At 39.1% G+C, this 19492-nt stretch overlaps 1 protein-coding gene across 5 annotated transcripts in view; it reads right to left on the bottom strand.

The window, feature by feature from the left end:
• LOC108132614 (uncharacterized) overlaps positions 1-19492 on the bottom strand; it is a 34918-nt gene that overhangs the window by 11063 nt on the left and 4363 nt on the right. The window contains exons 1-2 of one of the 5 annotated variants that reach the window (XR_011442992.1): positions 7782-8053; positions 3947-4842 (exon numbers count right to left, since the gene is read on the bottom strand). The exons of 1 other annotated variant lie outside the window; for it this stretch is intronic. Coding sequence is in view for 1 of the 4 variants with exons in the window: in XM_070280589.1 (XP_070136690.1) it covers positions 7782-7824 (43 nt within the window). In the remaining 3 variants the exon portion in view is untranslated. Of the gene's footprint in view, positions 1-3946; positions 4843-7781; positions 8054-19492 lie in introns of those variants that run through there. 3 more of the 5 variants (XR_011442994.1, XR_011442993.1, XM_070280589.1) reach the window with 3 other exon arrangements.

Below are 19492 nucleotides of genomic sequence, written 5' to 3'. Positions count from 1 at the left end.
TTGCCGAGTTTTCCTCCCAAAAAAAAAGTCAAATGGGGGAAAATCTACCAAAAAAAAGTACGGAAAAGCAGAAAAAATGCGAATCCTTAAAATCAGGCACTAAACGAATTATTTTAGTAGAATTTTTACAATAAAAAATAAATTGTTATTATTTTCCAAAAATATTTTTATTGTTTTATGTTTAAGTTACATATTAGTTCTTTAAAATTTAATCATCTTATTCTTAAAATATACTTAAAAATCGTAGTTTTTATAAAAATTTTCTTTCAAAAATTAACAGTGTAAGCGGAAAATAAAGAAAGAAAATTTTTGAAAATGCCTGCCAGAAGATGAAGAAACAAAATACAGAGGCAAGGACATGGAGTGAAAACAGTTGCCGCCACTGCCAGCGTCTGTCGTCCTTCGTCCTTCCTTCTGTCGCTCTGTCGCAGTCGCACCTTCCCAGCCCACACCCGCCATCCGCCTGGCATTCTGGGAACCACCCCCAAAAAGCAAGGCGGCATCCATCCAAGTCCGTCGACCCGGGCTCCTGGGTTCCATGGGGTCCCTGCGTTTCTTCGCTCCTGAATTCCCACATAACGATGCAGCATAGAAGCATAGGAAGGCTGATGGCTGGAGAGGCAGGCGGCATTTTCAACAATTTCCACATTTTATCTAACCACCCCCAAAGTGTCGACTGTAGAATATTGTACGTGTGTATGGGAAAAAAAGGGAAAATCCTGCGGGGGAGAACCAACAACAGAGAGCGTCGCGCGGTAGAGAGCGAGTAGTCCTAGAGTATCCAAAGAGAAATGGGGGAAAGCGGGGATCTGGTAGACAAAGAGACACAGAGAGAGCCAAAGAAAAAAAAGAGCGTTTAGCTGCAGACTTTGCTCTAGTTGTTGTTATTGTTGTTATTTACCATAACCTTGGTAAAGGGGGTAAAGATAGATTGTTATGATATTCCACCAAAAATGGCATGTTCTTATCAAAAATACATATTCTATTTTTGGATACAATAAACGCCATTTTTACCATCATTTTTACCCAAAAAGTAGGCTATAAAAAATGAAAATGTCTAAATTCTGTAGATTAGGCCTTTTTATAGCAAAATATCATGTCATATTACGCTAAATATTTGATTAAAAGATGTGAAAAAAATATATCATCTTAAAAAAACATCCCAAGCCACATTTGATTAAAATTTACCCAAAGGATTTTCACAGAGCCTCACCTGAAGCATTTCAACTTTCTTTTTTTGGCCAACAAACTTTTCAACTTTTTCCCCTCAACTCTTGTTTGTTAGTTTTTCTTGTTCCTGTTGCAATGTTTTTCTTTTTTTTTTTGGATTTTTCCTCATTTTTGCACCTAGACAAATCACACAACCTGACACGAGCCACATAAAGAAAAGAAGAAAACAATTCCAAAACGTGTTTAACATTTTCATCTTCATTTCGCATTTTAAACAATTTTTCTTTTCCTCAACTTGGGTCTCCAAAGATTTTCTAACCCTTACAATGGGTCTAAGAACTGTAGATGGGGGGATTGTGGAGCGGCGGTGTGCGGCGAAAGAAGTTTGAAAAGGAAAAAAGAGAAAATTGTTTTTCTTTTTTGCTTTAATTTCGGCAATTTTTCTTGTGCCAGAAGAAAAATCGAGTTGTCGTTTGAGGGGTTCCGGCTTGCGTTGGGTTTTCCGGCCAACAAAACCCCCCCGCATTGAAAATTGGGGGTTGCTTTTCATGCTTTCTTTTTGGGTTTTCCTTTTTCTACTAGCTGGTTATGGGTGTTAGGGTATATTGTATTCTGGGATATGTTTGAAATGTATTGGTTATAAAAGAAAATTAAGAAGATATTTATAAGACAAAGAAGAACTATCCATAATTGTTAGATATCCTTATTGTTAGTCATAAACTGTGAGGTATGCAACATAAAATGTATAGTACTGGGTATCTCATAGTCGTGGATTTTTTCTCACAAACTGTATTTGTTAACTGTTGTTGGTGCTACTGCTTTTTGCCGTTGTACTCGCTACTTTTGTTGTATGTTTATGCGCTACGCGTTTTTCCTAAGATTGACTTTGACATTAGCCCCACAAAATACGCACACAAACGCATTTTACAAACACACGCACACTGACGCACACACACGCATAGCTTTCGACACGCTTGGCTGTTGTTGTTGTTGCTTGGGTTGTCCGCCATGTTGTTTTATTTTAGCACATTTACGTCATAATGGCATTTCCTTCCGCTACTTTTTCCCTTTTGGGTCCCCTTCGGGTCTCCTTTGACTTTTCCTCGTGTTGCTGTAATTTTCATTGTGTCTGCTTTAGAAATTTATCTTAGTCCCTGCTTTGGTCCCTGGTTGCCTTAAATTTTCGCCTCATCTCGAGGTCCTTTATCGTTCCTTTCACTGTCATTGGTATTGTTGTTGTTGTTGTAAATGCCTTGCTTTATTGTGGCCATTCGCATTCTATTTTCCTGTTTCTTCCGCTATATATATTTTTTTTCTGATTCTGTTTCGGTCTGTTTGGCTGTTTATTTAATTTGATTTCATTTTGATTTTTATTAGTTTCATGCGTTGGCCTAGTTCTGGTATTTTTTGTGTATTTTTTTGAGGGATTTATTTCCGTGGCGGCGGCATTGGCGACATTTCCTTTTGTCTGGCCAAAAGGACAAATATTTGACGAAAAGTTAACACACTAGCTGACAATATTTACTAATTTCACTGAGGAAAACTCAGGAAAAATATAAATGTCTATAAAATAGAAGAGTATATATTAAAATCATTTTAAGGTCTTAAAAACGAGTCGGGTTTGCCCTAAAGGACTTTCCCAAGACATGACTTATTTTATTAATAAAGTATATTATTTTTCCCCAGTGCCATTAAAAGTAATTTAAGTTTTGGGCCTCCATCCCTCCATCTGTCCTGACGTCCAGCCTTCCACCTATCCAGTCATCCATCTAGCCATTCGCTCATCCAACCCCAGCAGGGCAGACCACAGAATTGACAGGGCATTGACAATGATTGATTACCTAGCCGAAAGTGGAAACTGTTTTTAGGGCTAACCAACAGTTAGTGCTGCCACCAACCACCCACTATCCAGTACACTACAGCCAATGCCCTCCACCACCTGCCTCCCATACGCAGGAAAAACACGCACACAATACTACGCATTGAACCTGCCTCTTCGCATTTCGCTTATCACACATCCCCGCCCACTTGGAAAAAAATGATTTCATTATCTTTTTGTCCGTTGGCTTTTCCCTCGATTTTCTCCCCCACCCACTATCCAAAGTTAATTGTAATTACACGTAGATAGTCGCACGATTAGATTCAATTTGTGGGACCTTCTTATCTCTAGCTTTAGCTTTTCATTCCCTACCCGAGACTGAGGTAATCTGATTCGTTTTTGTGTACAATAGGAATTTAGTTTTTTGGTGATTTTGTAATTTCAGATGTACACTAAATTAAAGACAATTAGGGGCGACATAACGCGACTTGACTGCAGGTTCTCTGATAAGTGGCACATGAAAGTTGGGCAAGAATGGCATCGGCGGTTGAGATTTATGAAGAGGCACTCGTTGAATTGTGCCATAGAACTCACTAGGTTGAAAGTTGGTTGAGATTTACGATGATGGCGATGGCCACTCGGGATGTGAAATGTGAAATGAGCTCGGGTAATGGCTCTATTCCCAGCGATAGTGTGGCAATCCTTACCGATCGTGAAAACTGTCTAAAAGTATATTTATTTATGGGTTAAATTATAGTAAAAAGTTAGAACCAGTTGGTTTTATCAATACAACTAAAACAATTTCCAGGGAACTGAGAATCGATTACCATAATCAATCAGCTATATCCCTTTCAATTACCTCCCGCACTTTTCCCCAAAAAGTCATGTATTTAGATATTTTTTGTAAGCCCCTTTATGGATTTTTGGCTCTAAAACAAAAATAAACATCCCCCTGAATCGTAGGACCTCCTTGAGCCGAACAATTATTTGACGCTGATCCCCTCATTATGCACCCCTAAAAAAAGTATCCCCATAATTGCATAGTCCTACATCTGACACCCATCTGGGCGTTAAGGAACCCTCGTCAAGTCGACGTGTGAACCCCATACCCTTCGTTTCTCTTCGAAAACCGAAACAATTTCAGAGTTGACAGTCTTTATTAATCAATTAAGCGGATGTAGGAGTAAAAGTGTCTTCGCGTTGGCTCCTTTCTCAGCTCGGATGCTGTAAGTAATTAAATTAAAATGCGAGCATGTGTTTTTTCGCTTTCGATCGGTTTCAGTTTTCGGTTTTTGTCTTCCTCGGAGTCGGAGGGCTTGAGACTGGGGCCATCCAGCATTCAGTATTCAGCATCCTGGATCCAGCTGGAATCCCCGGGGGATTTACTCGCAGACGGTTGACAAAAGCGCTGACAGTTCCGTCAGAGGAGTTCGGTTGACAACGGCATTTAATCAATCAATTTTGAACGGTAATCAAGCGGGCAGCTTAAACTAAAGTAGGGGATGGTCCAAAGACCAAGGACCAAGTCCGGGGATCCCACGGCCAGCTCTAGGGAGCTGTAGCTGTCTTTGATTGATTGGTTCTGGGCCGGCTCAATGGATCACGCGTGCACTTCTCGCCCAAGTTTAATTTTCAAATTATAAATATGTAGGAAGCCCCGGAGTGCTGGGCGGAATAAAACAGAACGAGATGGGCAAAAACATCTGGCGATTGAAGAAGTAATTAAGTGATTAGCATTGCCTCGCTTTTAGTTTAATTAATTTTAGTGTTGTTTTTTTCCTCTGCTGATGGATGAGGGGATTTCAGCAATCAATGGTAGAAGCTTATCAAGCTGGAATGATGGATCGGATAATCTATGAAAAATAAATAGTTGAGATTTGCGATTTGAGGAAAAGCAAATAAATTAAGGGGACTTTGTGGATAGGAGAATAATTAATTTGAGGGGGTCTTCATCCTAATTAATATTCTTTTAATGACACTAACTATATGAAATATATTATGTAGTCACCATTTTTGCGTAAAATCCGTTAAACGGCTGCTAATGAAAGTCGAGAAAGGCTTCTGTTTAACAAATTCCATATGATAAACATTCCTTATTTGTGTTAAGAATTGGACTTAAGCCTTTTTTTGTTGTCAAAAATCAAAGCGAAATAATTAAATGCAAAATCCCCAAACGAATGCCCCATAATTTCTGAATAACGCCCCATTTGCATACTGAAACCTGTGTAGAAGAAACTAAGCCAAAAAATCCCAGAAACCACAACAGAAAATGCTATAATGAAACGAATTCATTTCGTTGGCACCTTTTCAGTTTCGAGGCAATAAAAATACCAAATAGATAATTAATAATGGCCCACAAATAATGGCAATAAAAATTAATAAGCATTAATTTGAGTTATGAAATTTCTGGTGGCAGTAGCAGTCTCAGTATCTCAGTGGCAGTCTCGCAGGTATCGCCTAGAAAACCGAAAAACTTTGCCGCATAAATTTTGATAACCTTTTGTGATATAAGGCCCGAGTAACAAATCAGTGTAACTGCAGTTGGGTAATTATTATTTATATTTGTTTTTGTTTTGGGGCAGGTGTTGCCGAGTGAGAAGAACTTTTTCGACTGCCAACTATTTTGCTTATCTATTTGTTACGGTTTGGCAAAAAGTTTTCATGGAAACAATATAGAGACAACAATTTTTACACCGCGTCACCGAGGTAGTCATCGGCATTTTTCCCTTTGATAGCTGGAAACTTGATTGGAATTTCGCTGCCACCAGCAGCAGACAGAAAACCAAAAACAAAAACAATATCAAAACCAAAAGCAAGACAAAAAGCTGAAATAAAAACCAAATTGGCGCTTGAAGATCAAAAAGGTGCCGCCGGTGAGTGTTAGACGACAAATAGACGACAATCGTGAGGGCTCCCCTTATTATTTATGCAGATGTTTTTTTTTTTTTTGTTTTTCTTGCATAACCCTCCTCGATTTGATAGCTCTTTAAACTGTTTTGATCGCTCTTTATCATCATCATCAGCAGCAGCCAGCTCAGGTCATTATAATATTCCCCCTCAAACAAAAAAAAAAGGTAAATAAAAAAAAGTTAATCAAGAAGCGTGAAGCGAATTATTCAAAAATTGTGTGACAAAATTCGCTTTTCAAGCAAATGTGCAACGGGTGTTGGGAATTTGTTTTATGGCCCACTATTTGTCTCCGTTTCTGATTGATATTCATAATTAACGCCAACAGCTGCTGGTTTCAAGTCCCTCAGAAAGAAAGTTCAATTAGGGAAAACATAAAATACTCCATTTTCATAAGGCATGTCATTCAAATTTTTCAAAAGAAATATTCTTGAATAAATCTCATTTTTTCTTTTTAATTTTTATAGAAAAAGTGGTCAAGAAGTTGGTATTTGAAATGTTTATTTATAGAAACATTATTTATATGTGATATGTGCAAAAAGCACTATAAAAAGAAAACAAAAAAATAAATGGCAGGATTATGTAAATGTGAAGCGAAAATATAATTAAAGCACATATTCTAAAAAAAAAAACATAATTGTTTGAAAAATAATTCAACGTGTGTAGCTTAATTATACAAAAAATAAGCTATTTTGCTCTGATTTCAGTTGCAAATAAATCTCCTGAGATGTCTCACTTTAAGACCTTCTTTTTTTCACTAAATCTGACATTTCAAACCCATTCCTACCAACTTCTCATACTTACGACCGTCTGGTCGTCTGTCAGCAACCGTAATACAATTTCCCTTTTGGCAGTGGGCCTGGCCAACAAGCAGAAGGGCCAACAATATGAAGTAGCTACGTTGACAGCCCGTTGAACACCGAACTCGGCACAGAAGGCACTCACTAACGCCAACTCTTTTTGGCCAGGCCAAGTAGCAGGCTTTTGCTATTTCATTTCCCCAAAAAACCCCAAAAAAAATAAGGGAAAGCATAAAAGGGGAAAATCGCAGAGGGAAAATGCAGTTGGAGTCCGGAGAATGTTCATTCGTTCTGGGGGCGACACTTGCTGCCGAATTATTGCAATAGTCAGAGGTTGCCAGGTCGCCCCACCACAACCATGTGTGTGCGCCAATGTGACTGTGTTTGTGGAGGCCAATTCCCCCTTTTTCGTTGGGGGCACCATCATCAACGTTATTGCCACAAAATGTCGCGTCGCAGTTGTTGTTTCTACATGGAGAGAGAGTGTGCTACTCCTTTGGTGGCTGCTACGTTAGTTGTCGCACTTCATTTAAAACTTCATTACACGACGCCACCATAGTCGCTTTGTTTTCTACACTTTCATGGGGTATGATAATTTTTGTGATAGTTGTTGAAATATTTAAAGAATAATATACCATTTTATTAAGATTTTATTATAGATAGGCCTAAACGTTTTTTTAAAAAGTATCCTTTAAACTGCAAAATAATATTATATCTACAATAATATTCATTCAACCTACATTAAACTAATGAAACTGTTGCAAAGTAAATAGAAAATTTTCCTAAAACCATAGCCTTCAAAGCTTCTTGATTCTTACATCTGGAATACCTCCTATTTTTGTACTTTTTCACACATTTCCCCCCTTTTCCGTATGTGTTTCAACAGCCGTTGCCAAGTTGCCAGTAAAAACCAGTTGAAATCCAAAGCGTTTTGTCTCCTTGCGTTACTGCCTGCATAATTGAAAAATTATTTTTATGGAAATTCCACTCACAGCGAAAGACAGACAGAGATACAGACTGAAACACTCACAAACTGCCACTATGCTGGGGGGGAAACTTTAAAATTTAATAAACTTTTTACGCACCATTTATAAAATTGCAACAGCACGCCAACAAAAATATGTACATAAAGAGAAAATCAACCGCGAAACATCAAAAGTCAATTTGTGTGTATTTTAAAAACTTTTAATGCACGCACAACAGGCAACGAAATGGTGAAAGGTTGGGGCAAATGATATTGCAGGACATAAATGTGGCAATTTTACGCTTTTGCGGCGTTAAATTTTAATAACGGGGCAATTCTGGTAACGAACCAGAAATTGCACGCCATGACTATCTCGGGTTTACACGCTGAGTTTATTTTGAGTTTGTAGTGGCTGAAAAGTTTGGGTTTTAAGATTATATTTGAGATCTTGAAAAAAGTTTAAAAAATATATATAAAATAAGCACTCTTAGGCTTACTTTATAATTATATTATATATTTTATATGTAAATTAATGGTTAGTTCATATTTAATTCATTTTTCACGTTTTCTGGCTTATTGACTTTTAAATCATTTAATAAATGGGCAAACAAATAAATCATATTTTTCACATTTTATTCACTTTTTGTAATCATGGAAAATGTCAACATAAAAACAATTTTTTCTCAATGTCAAACCATCAGTCTGTCCATCATTTTGGCCAACATTTAGTGCGTCGGACGGTGCCGTGGGCGATGGTAGCAACCAACCAGGCTAATAGTTGTGCGGTCCGTTGTTGGTTTTTTGGCCAATTATGAAAATGACAGCCCTGTCTGGCATCATTTGGTGCGGCTCCTAATGTGATTAGCATAACAGCCAATAGAACCGACAGCAGCCGCCTAAATTAGTTTGATTAACAGGCCCTTAATCGGGCTGGGGCTTTGGTGTTGGGGCGAAAGGGCTTTCCAGGACTCAAAAGCTTTGTCAATTTTTTGTTTGCGAAAAATATTCATGCCATAAATATTCCATAAATTTCACTTCAGTCAAGTGCATTTGACGTGTACATTGTGGGGGGGATTTATTTATTTATTATGTTGTTAAAAATCCAAAAGCGTTGAGTAAACAAATGCAATTAAAATTTTAAAAGAGAAAATACCCAAAACCCAGTGTGAGCAATAAGCTTGAGTTGTGTGGTGATGGGTTAAGGGCTGAGGATTGTGTGGGGGTGTTGGAAATTTATTTGCATATGTAAAATAAGCAAAAATATGTTTTCTCCATTTTTACAAGTGGCCTGTCATTGAGCCACTCGAGCTTCTACAGCGACAGCAATGGCAATGGCAAAATGCAAATTTAATAAAAACAATAACAATGTGTAATTAAAGACACGTCAAACATTTTGTACAAGTGCCAGAAATTGGGAGAGGAATTAATTTGAAAATTGTGGGAAAAATGTATCGAGTATTTGAAGTATGGTCATAATTTATGAAAGAAAGATTTTATTCAATTTGTTTGCCCAATTTGCCAATATTGAAGCAAAAATGTATAAACTGTTCTGGTAGTTGCCTGGTAGTTTTTGCTGGGCTTTCCTTTCGCCATTTATCCTCAGTCCTCACTTAATCTCAAGGACTTCCCACTCCATCGCCTCCACGTCCACGTCCATCCATCTCAGAAACAACGATGCGGGAGACACATTTACAGCTTGAAGTGTTTCCTTGGGCAAGTGGCGTGACCAAACGCGGAGCAAGTGGGTCATCAGCGCCAAAATAGTTGGCCACTCGACTCATTCATCTCATTTGTCATTAGGATCGTTTGCCACTTGCCACAGTTTGCACATTTGATTGCAGTGCGGCCGGCGGTTATATTTGGGCAATTTTTGCAACTAGTTTGTTGGTTTTTGGCGATTTTTAATTTCCTTTTTTTAATAGACCCGACCAGGTTCTGACCAAGTTGGTCAACTGGTTTTTATGGTGGCACTCGTCACACCTAAACCGAAATTGAGAAAATAGAGTCATTTATTTGGCGGTTGGCTGGAAAATTTAATTGAATCGAGAGTCACACCACACCACACCATGTGGTGTGTGGTGTGGGCACATTTCAACAGCTTTGGCTTAATTATAAGCCCGAAAGCAACGACACTTGAGATCTCTCCTTCGGTAACTTTGATTGGACAATATAGAAATTGAAAGAGTCAACACAAATTATGCCTTTCTGTTATTGTTGGGTTATTATTTTTACGCATTATTTGCCCACACCTTTCTGGCCATGTTTACATTACCATGATGATGATGTTGGGCTGGAGGCTGGAGGCTGATGGCTGGAAACTGGAGGCTTTACTTTTAAGCCTCAGCTCCGTTGCCCGCTCACGTTTTTCGCCAGGTGGGAGCTAGGGCATATTTCGAGTGGTGTAAGAGGGTGACCTCGTGGTTCTACAATTTCAATTTCAACGCCTTCTCAGCACCACTCTCCTCCGGTTACAATGGCTCGAAAATTTCAGGGGGGGACTTTACCGTATCGGAGGCAGATCAATTGACAGCGGCTCAATTTTGTCATGGCTCGTTCGAAATTCTCATTTGCGTGGGCAATACATTGTCGATAATTTTTTAAGAGGCCTTTTCCCTCGCTTCGTGGCTGGAACACAATATTATTAACTTGAAATTAAAACTTCCTTTGGGTGGGCCGCGTGAAAAGAGTCATCAAAAGTGGCCAACGGAAATGATTGGGTTTAAGTCGCATATTAAAAGAGGTGACACTGGGAAATTAATATTTATTGATGGAGTAAGTTTACACATCTAGAGGGTTAATATCTTAAAGCCTAAAGAAGTACTTTAACAGCCCATTACGTATTAGAAAAGATAACGTGTCTGTCTTGCAAATCCCAAGCAGCTTAGGGGAACATAGAATTTACTACTCAGGCACCCCAGCTGGCAAGACCCTAACCCATTTACATCATTTAATTTCATCCTGGAGCCTGAAAAGCCAGGATTAAGGTGACTTTTGGGCGGCCTCACCTGTCAGGCTGTGAGTGACCTAGTCTCCGAATAGTAAGGCTCAAGATTATCGCAAACTAACATTGACACAGGCCAACTAAGATATTATTTCACTTCCATTTAATGGGTTCTTTTTGAGGAAAATTCAGCTACTGGGCGGATAAGTCCCACCCACCCACAGTGGTGGGCAATGAAGGTCATCGGGGACCTTTCCATTCGACGTCTTGAGCATATCAGTGCCTCAAAATCGTCAGCCATTAAAGTCGGCAGTATCCATTATAATACACAATAGTGTCATTGCCAAAAAGAGACAGAGAAAGCTAGCTAGAGAGAGAGAAGGAGAGGCCTTCTCCCTCTGCTTAGTTGTATAATGGCGGCTCGGAAAAAATGGCCAAAAAAAATGTGAAATATTTAAGGCAAAGTGTCACATAAAAATGACTTATCTTCTTGTATCAAGTGGCGGGTTGGGAGAAAAGCTGCTCTGCCACGCGCTGGAAAATTGTCAGAAAAGCTGGGAGGGGGTGGCGAGTAAGGATAATAAGGGTGGGGGCTTTGGGTGGAGGAGGGGACTTTGGAATATTGCCCTCGAGCAGCAGAAGCGACAGTCGAGTACTTCACTGTTTTGGTCGTCATTTTATCTTTATGCCAAATCCAGTTGGGATTAATTGGTGGAGCTGGAAAGAGCAAGATGGAGAGACTCGAAAGAGAGGGAAAGAGGCCAACAAAAAGAGATAGCAGGAGGAGGCCAACAGATTCGTGAGTGTTTGTAATTTAATAATGTGAGGCAGGCCCAGACTCGGAAGGCCCTGATATCGTTATCATTGTCATTGGGGTAGTAACTTGTGGTTTGGAGGAACTTAAAGGGTATATTAGGCTACATAATAGTACCTAAGAATACCAGGTTCATAATAATATAATCTTATATAGCAGTTACAAATCTTCTATAAAAAGAAAAAAATCTTGAATAAGAAAAACTGATTCAAAGTATTTTGTAAAATTTTAAAGTGGCCAAAAACCATAAAAACAAAGGTAAATGGTAATGCATTAGTTTTCTAAGATTATTTATTCAATTCCTAATGAAATGGCATATTTATTTTAATTCTAAAATAATCTATGAAGTGGATATTAATAAAAATAGAAAGAACTTACAATAACTCAGCTTAGAATCTGATATGATTTGAACTTGATGCAGCTATAATAGACATATGTACATATATCTTTTATTAAGTCTGTTAGGGTATCAAATAGTTTACTCCCTCCCATAAAATGTATTCTTGTTTTGCTCAAAAAAGACACCCATGCAACTGGGTCCATCATTCATTCATTCATTCATTCAAGTGGCTCGCTCAATTTGCTCTGCTCTTGCTTAAATCGCATTAAATTGGGCGCCTGCCTCAACGCTGTGTCAGCATACAATTTGCAAGAACTGTACATATCTATATGCGACAAATACACATATATATATAGTATAGTATAGATATATATATATATATAAATTCGTACTTGTATCCGCCTCTAAATTGAGTTTTAGTGCATTTTTACCCACGCAAATTGCTCGACTGACTTTGCCATAAATCTAACAAAGTGCGATTGCGGGTCTGGGGGGGATTTGGCTATTGTGTAAATGGAGGGGGGAGAGAAGGAGCTGGGGGGGGGCTAGAAAGCCAACTCATATGCGTTTGCCGTCGTTGGCAATTTGATTTTTTTATTTTTATGCTTTTTTATATGCAAAATAAATTACAAGTATTATGTACTTGACTATTTATTGCTGACTAGCAGCCATCAGCTAGATGGAGTCAGTGGTTGGGCCTGGGGGGTACACTGGGCCTAGTATGTGGAGCAACTGCAGCGCGGCACAGTTTCGCAACTAGCGCCTTCTTAATTACCATTTATTGGCGCTCTGAAAGCAAATCAATCTCCCATGTCGATGGCGTCAGCTTTAACTAACAGCTGGGACTAGTAATTAGTTTACAGTTTATGGGTTTCAAGAGAATAAACTAAAGTCGAAGTCTATAGACGCTTTAAAATAAAATTCAAACTAAATTTCATTTAACTATGTAGACTATAAACCTTTTCTTTAAATTAAGTATTTAAATATTTAGGCTTCCAAACCCCTGTTGAGATATCCCAGCATCATTATAGGGTAATGCCTTTGAAACGGCCTGAAGCAGCCCGGACTTAACTAATTAAAGCAACTCAAATAAATTGTGTTTTCCTTTCAAACTGCTGTCCCGCCCACTTGGCATCTAAGCAAATGCATTTGCTTTGGCCTATAAAAGGCAATGGGCTAATTAAAAGAATTTGCCGACTTGTTCAACTCATTCACCCAGAACTGTCTTTCTCTCTCTTTCTATACGCTTTGTTGCCGTCTCTTTCTCTGTAGAGTCTCTAGCTATATAGAACTTAACTAAGTACGTTGTATCGTGATGAATCAGTTGTGCAAAGTTTCCATTACACTGCTGAAGTGAATGAGACATGCAAATGGATTTCTATGTCAATTGAGACTCTCTGATAACTGGGAGGAAAATTCCGACCCATATCATCAGCTCTGAGATGCCATCAAAAGTCACTAGTCAATGCACTTGACTTATTTTCCCTTGCAGCCACCCAGAGGATGAGAACGTTGACTACTTATTTGCATACAAATTGCTTTACTAGAGAAGGAAAAAAAATTATACATAAATGGACTATAGTCCAGATGTATATAGTATGTGCACATAAGAGCGTGTAAATGGATCTAATATGTCATTGTCAGCCACAGACTTGCTTGCATCTTCCATCATAATCAGCCACAGAAGCTTCAAAGGCAGGCGTGCACACACACGGCGGATACTTGATGCCGCGCGAGGGTGAAATCAATAGGCCTTTTGTGTGCGCCAAATTCAATTTGAAGTAATTTGGGTGGTGAAATTTTAAGTTGGGCAATTGTGGGCTACACTTTCGCCACCACCCGCTGGTCAGCTCGTAAATTACACCCAAAGTCTACCCCCGGCATACCCCATATATACACAGATCTCGACGGCGATAACCCAACCAGCCTGCCACCAGCTCGACCGCCCGCCCGCCCTCGCGCGGAAAATCAAATCAAGGCCCGGCCGAAAGACAAAGCACCTTCACTGCCAGCGACGTGACTAAAAAAGAACTCGCTTAGAATTTGCATGTAAGAGTAAAATAAAATTTAATTACGCTTGTCGCCTGTCAGTCCTCATTAAGCGAAAAGCGAGACAGCACTTCTCCGGGAGGGCGACGTGGAATAGAGAATCGCCGGACGAATTACACGAATTCAATTAAGGACCTCGAAAAGTGAAAGAGAAAGGTGTGAGGATTTGGATTCGGGCTGAAAAGAAGGCTCATCCGATGAATAGAAATGGGCCAGCGTGTATGGCTCTTTGCGGGGTGTTGAGGGTCAAATTCGATGGTCCTATAATGAAAGTGGGTAAACAAAAGGTCTGGCTGGCAGGACAAAGCCTTGGATTAGGAAGTACATTCATTGTACAAATAAATGGAAAGAGTATTATTCGGTAAAATACAAAATCAATAGCCTTCAAAATCAATGTTTATTTTCATAAAATGCAATATTTTGCAAGACATAGCTTGTTATGGTCTCCTTTAAAGACTATTTCTCAGACAATCTCAATCCCTTTTCTAAGGGGAATACCTTTAAAGATCTGTAAACCTGTTCTTAACAAATCTGCATCCAAATCTTGGAACAAATTATTTTTTACATTTTTTGTCATACTTACTTGAGGACCCCATACAAAATCTTAATAAATGGTAAGGGCATTGTAAGACACTTCGAAGGTTATATCTTGGTCTATACCCATCTAATTCCTGAGAGGGATATCTTAAGAGATTTATAGATAGATTCTTCATCAAAATCTAGAAACAAATTTTTTTTTAGATTTTTTCCAAAATTTTCTGGAGGACCCACTTTGAAATCTTGAAAATGCGGCATCCTGCTGAGGTCTTTGCTAACATCCTAACCGATTCCTGAGCACAATACACTTAAATCGATTCTAGATCGATTCTCTTTCAATATGCATAAACACCTATATTCAATCTACTCTACTCTACTCAATCTATATTAAAATAAATTATCTATAATAAAAATGTATATCATTATATTTTAAGTGAATTCCCGCAATATAACTCATCTGGTCTAACTAATCATTAGCTATTAGTTTTCCCAAAAATCCTCATATAATTTATCCAAATACTATGATTTCGCCAAATCCTTTCGGCTATCAGTCTAATTTATAATGAAATAAGTAAATTATGAAGCAAAAACTGCCATCAGCTACAAAAACGACGAGCAAATTGATAAATTATACACGAGGGGCATAAAAACTTTTGCGCAAAAGCAGCGAGGACATGAAATAAAATTGCAAATTAGTTGCATATCAACTGGCCATTAGCATTTCGTTTTTGGCATTTTAATTGAAATTTCATATGCCTATGGTGGCAGTTTCGAGTGGCGTTTGGCGAAGTCATGACACAGAAACTTTCTGTCAACGTATCAGCCAAAAAAACGACAGAGTGAGATGGAGAGACAGAAATGAAAGAGATGGAAATAGGGAGAAAGGAGAAAGCTCTGCTCTGTTCTGTTCTGCTGCTTTGCATATCAATCTAAAAATCAATTAGAACTTGCCCGGGCCACAGAGGCCCCAGTTGAGGGGAACTTTTTTCATTAAAAATAAGCGCCTGGCCGGGATTGGTGGGCCAAAAAGTCGAACCTGGCAGGAGGAACTTTTGCAAAAATGTATAATTACTGGCGTTTACGTGGCGCTCTTCTAGTTTACCCCACAAAATGCCCCTCTCCCTCAATCTCCATACCATGTTGAATATCTGTTTTTTAAAAGCAAAGCCTCGCTTACAGTTTACATTTCAAAAATATTCTACACACAGATCCACAGGCACATGCATGCTTCCTCTTAGTGTTTTTACACTGAGAGAAATTCTTGGATATTAAAGAAAACTATATATGTATGTTACAGAAAAATCAAGTTATTTAGGTTTCATACAAAGAATATTCTTGTTATATTATTTTTTTATAATAAAATATAGTGTATGTTTTATATTTTCAAAATATTTTCTTTAAGTCTATCTACCTTGGTTGGTTTATAGAAAAAATTTGCATAAAGTGCGCATAAATTATGCCGTGAAAAAAGTTATAATACCATACTTACTGGGCGAGGACGACGAAGACGCGTTGTGCGCCAGATACTCGTTGAATATTCCTCGGCCCATCCTTTTCCAGGACTCTCAGGTGTGTCCGGGTGACACAAACTGAACAACTTTCTAGCTCATGGCTGGTGGAGTTACTTTTTGGGGTGCTATATGCCCTCGCCCCACCGATGATTCTGTTTTACATTTTCCGTTTCTGTAAAACACCATGCCTGGCAAGCGGGCAACAAATTTGTTTAACAAAAATTTTCATAAAATAATGCAAAAGTTTGCTGTTGTTGTCCTGGCTGCTCCTGCTGCTATAATTCATTTGAAGGAGCCAACAGGACTCTGTCCTCGATAGTCGCAGCTGTTGTCGCTCAGTTAGAGTTCAGTAATACTTACTTATGTATGGCTATAGACGGGGGGGAATTCATTTCTCCATTATCAATTCAGGGAAATGCGGCTCAACTTTCTCCATCCAGCCAATCGGGGCTAACTAATGAGCGATTTGAGGGAAAATAGTTGGGTTCATTTGGAGGCTAAGCCGAGTTTGGGATTAGTTTTGTATTAAGACTAACAGGGTTGGCAGAAACGAGTTCCTCAAGGGCTCATCACAGCAACGCCAGCTGTCACAAAAGTTGATGATTCGAGTATAACTTTTTGACAACTAAATTGTTATGTGTTTACTATCAACAGAGTAGAAGAGGCTGAAGTGGCGATAGCTTAAGGAAATCCGATGATTATGGGGGATTACGAAGAAATTGAAGACCTCTTTTTCAATCCTATTTAGGTAGTTTTCCCTATAAACTATCATTTTTACTGCATTTTCCTCTAAAACTTTAAAATCTTTAAGAGACCTCCACCATTCTACATTGTTAATGGCCATGACAGTGGCGCGCTGGCTTTGCATTCTCTCCATATCTATTCGGAGTACAATCCGCATAAAAAAAGGACTTATGCACCGCTTACCATATCTCACCCCAGACCGCCCCCTCTGGGATTCGCACCAGCTGCACTTTAACTAAACTCTAATGCAAAATTCATGGCCAGGCAGAAAAATAGCCAGAGCTGCGTGGCGCTGCGAGGAAGACTTTTCTGCATTTAATATGCAACCATAGTGGAGTTCCGGACTCCAGAGCGGAGTCCAGAAAATGACCATCCAGACACATCCAATGGTGACCACAGCAACGGCAACAAAACACCAAAGCCATCGGGGGAAAAAAAAAAGGTCAGCACGAACTAAACTCCAATTGGAGTGACTTGGTTGGAGGCTTATTAACATTTCATAAGGAAAGTGAGCAATGACTGCCAGTCTGCTTTTTGCAACTGATTGATCGTTTAGGGTAAAACTAAGCCATAAAGAAATGTCTTCATTCTGAGTACTAATGATCTCATGACTCAAAAGTTATAATATCTAGTGTACTATGCACTTTAAACATTTATTTACTTTTAAGATCAACATTAAAAACAATCATTATAAAAATAAATTTCTTAGGCTTCCTGCTCCTTAATTAATGATGCAATAACTCAAAACCGAGACCTAATTTCGTTGTCATTTTGCATCTCACTTTATGTAGACAACACGACCCGAAAAAAGAGCCAACCGCAAATTAGCTTATTTGGCATTTTTACAGTCGTTTCATTTAATTTACACAAACAAATTTGCGCCTGGCCAGACAAACAGCCATACAGCCAAGCAGCCAAAACGTCCAAACATCCAAAGAGCCAAGTCGGGAAACTGGCTAACTGGGAAACTGGCTAACAGACAATGGCGAGCCAACGAAGCGAGCCGTCAGTCCCATAAAAGTAATGAAGCTGTTTAGGCGTCTCTAAGTAGTCGTCGGAAGTCGGCAACGATGGCTCCTCCATGTCTTGTGTCAGCGGGAAAATGCCCTTGCCTGTAGTTTTTTTTTTTTTAATACCCTTTCCGAGGGTATTATAATTTTATCAAAAAAGTAAGCAAGGCAGTCGTAGTCTCTATAGAGCCCTAATACCTTCTTATTTCTCCTATTATTTCCAAAAAGTGTATTTAAACTTCGACTTGGTCTCTTACGATTCCTTTGCTTGTCTTGAAGCCACAGAACTGGATACGCCCTCAGCTTTTCCTGCAAAAAGGCTGTAGACTGGCATTAGTTTCTGCCCTCTATGTTCATTCAAAATTCATGAAGTTGGCTTCAACTTGGCGCCGTTTTTATATGCCAGATATAGGCGGAGGCAAAGGCAGAGGCGGTGGCGGTGGCAATCCCTTTCTAACCAAAAGCGGTTCCTTCCACACGTTGAAAGCTTTCCGCAGAAAAACACACACAAAACATTAAGCGATATTGCCTAACGATATTGCCGTAAACACGAAATGCAGCCACTTGTGTGTTTGTCTCAAACGTCTCATTAGATTTTTTTCTTACACCTTTACGTCTGATGATATTTCATGAACTGTTTAGTGGAGTTATTTCCTCCATCTTGGCGAAGCCAATTAGCGCGTCTTGCAGTCGTCTTAGCTTGATGGCATTTCCCTTTGTCTCATATCCAATTTCTTCAGCCCGAGTCCTGATAAACGCAAAACTATTTTGCATTAACTTATTGCCTGTCGCCATGGCATCGTCACCTGTCCAAGGACTTGCCGACAGAATGAAATCTTCTTTTGTAGCTACTTAGGATTGAAGATGTCAGACTGACGGGTTTTGAGCTAAAATAAAGGTGAAGAAAAAGAGACTTCATATTTTTCATAGCTTTAAATATTTAAAATACAAAGAGGCTGTTTTTAACAAAAGTATTAAACTTGTGATTATGTCTATAATAGTATTGTAAACAGTTCGAGATTCTCCAGCTTTATTTTAAGAATTCTTTGCTCTATATTTAAAGTTTAGTTTCTTTAACGTTTTGATATTAAAATATTTAAATATCTTATTATGTTATTTATTATGAATATTTTGTATATTTTTCTCAGAAACCTCCAACGTTCAAATAATATCTAGCCAAATCCCAGACATCACTGCTGAACCGTGAACAAGTTCTTCTGGATAAATGTCTTTCACTTGCCATATTTTACTGCAGCCAAGTTCTTTTTAATGAAATCCACTTTCATATGTAATTTTGCCATCAGAAGGAGCTTTGCTGCTAGCCAGGCCGACTATATAGCACCGCTTCCTTGCCAGACAGCCAGGAGTCCTTGTCGTGGATGATTTTCCTGGCTAGATGCCTCTGTTGCCGGTCCTGTGCCTGTTCTGTTGCTGCCGCCCAAGACAAAAGCCGCTCGACGTCGTTGACGACGCTTTTCGCTTTGTGTCTGGCCATAATTTCCCCCAAGAGCTGCCTGAATAAAATCAAGGAAAGGGAAGAAAAAAGGACGATGGCGAGGACCAGGACAAGGACGAGGGTGAAGACCAGGAGCTAGAGCTAGCGACTTGCCGCAAAGTTAAGCAAAACTTTGTTATTTGTTTTAAGTGGCAGGTTGTGAGGCGCACGCTAGCTACTCGCAGACTGCCTCCGAGGGTTGGTCTCGTTCACGTTCACGTTTCTCGTCCTTTCGTCCTCGTTTCATTCAACAGTTCATAAAGTTAATTTTACCACAGAAATTATGTTAAAACGATATATGGCGAGGCAAGGATTTTTGGCAAATGTCTCCGCTTTTTGCCATCGTTTTTCGTGGGAACTGCAGCACAAGTTATTGGAAATGGCATTAGGG

The sequence above is a fragment of the Drosophila bipectinata genome, chromosome 3L (genome assembly GCF_030179905.1).
Source record: "Drosophila bipectinata strain 14024-0381.07 chromosome 3L, DbipHiC1v2, whole genome shotgun sequence".
NCBI lineage: Eukaryota > Metazoa > Arthropoda > Insecta > Diptera > Drosophilidae > Drosophila > Drosophila bipectinata.
Note: the sequence above shows the minus strand (reverse complement) of the source record. Positions and strands in the feature narration are given on the sequence as shown.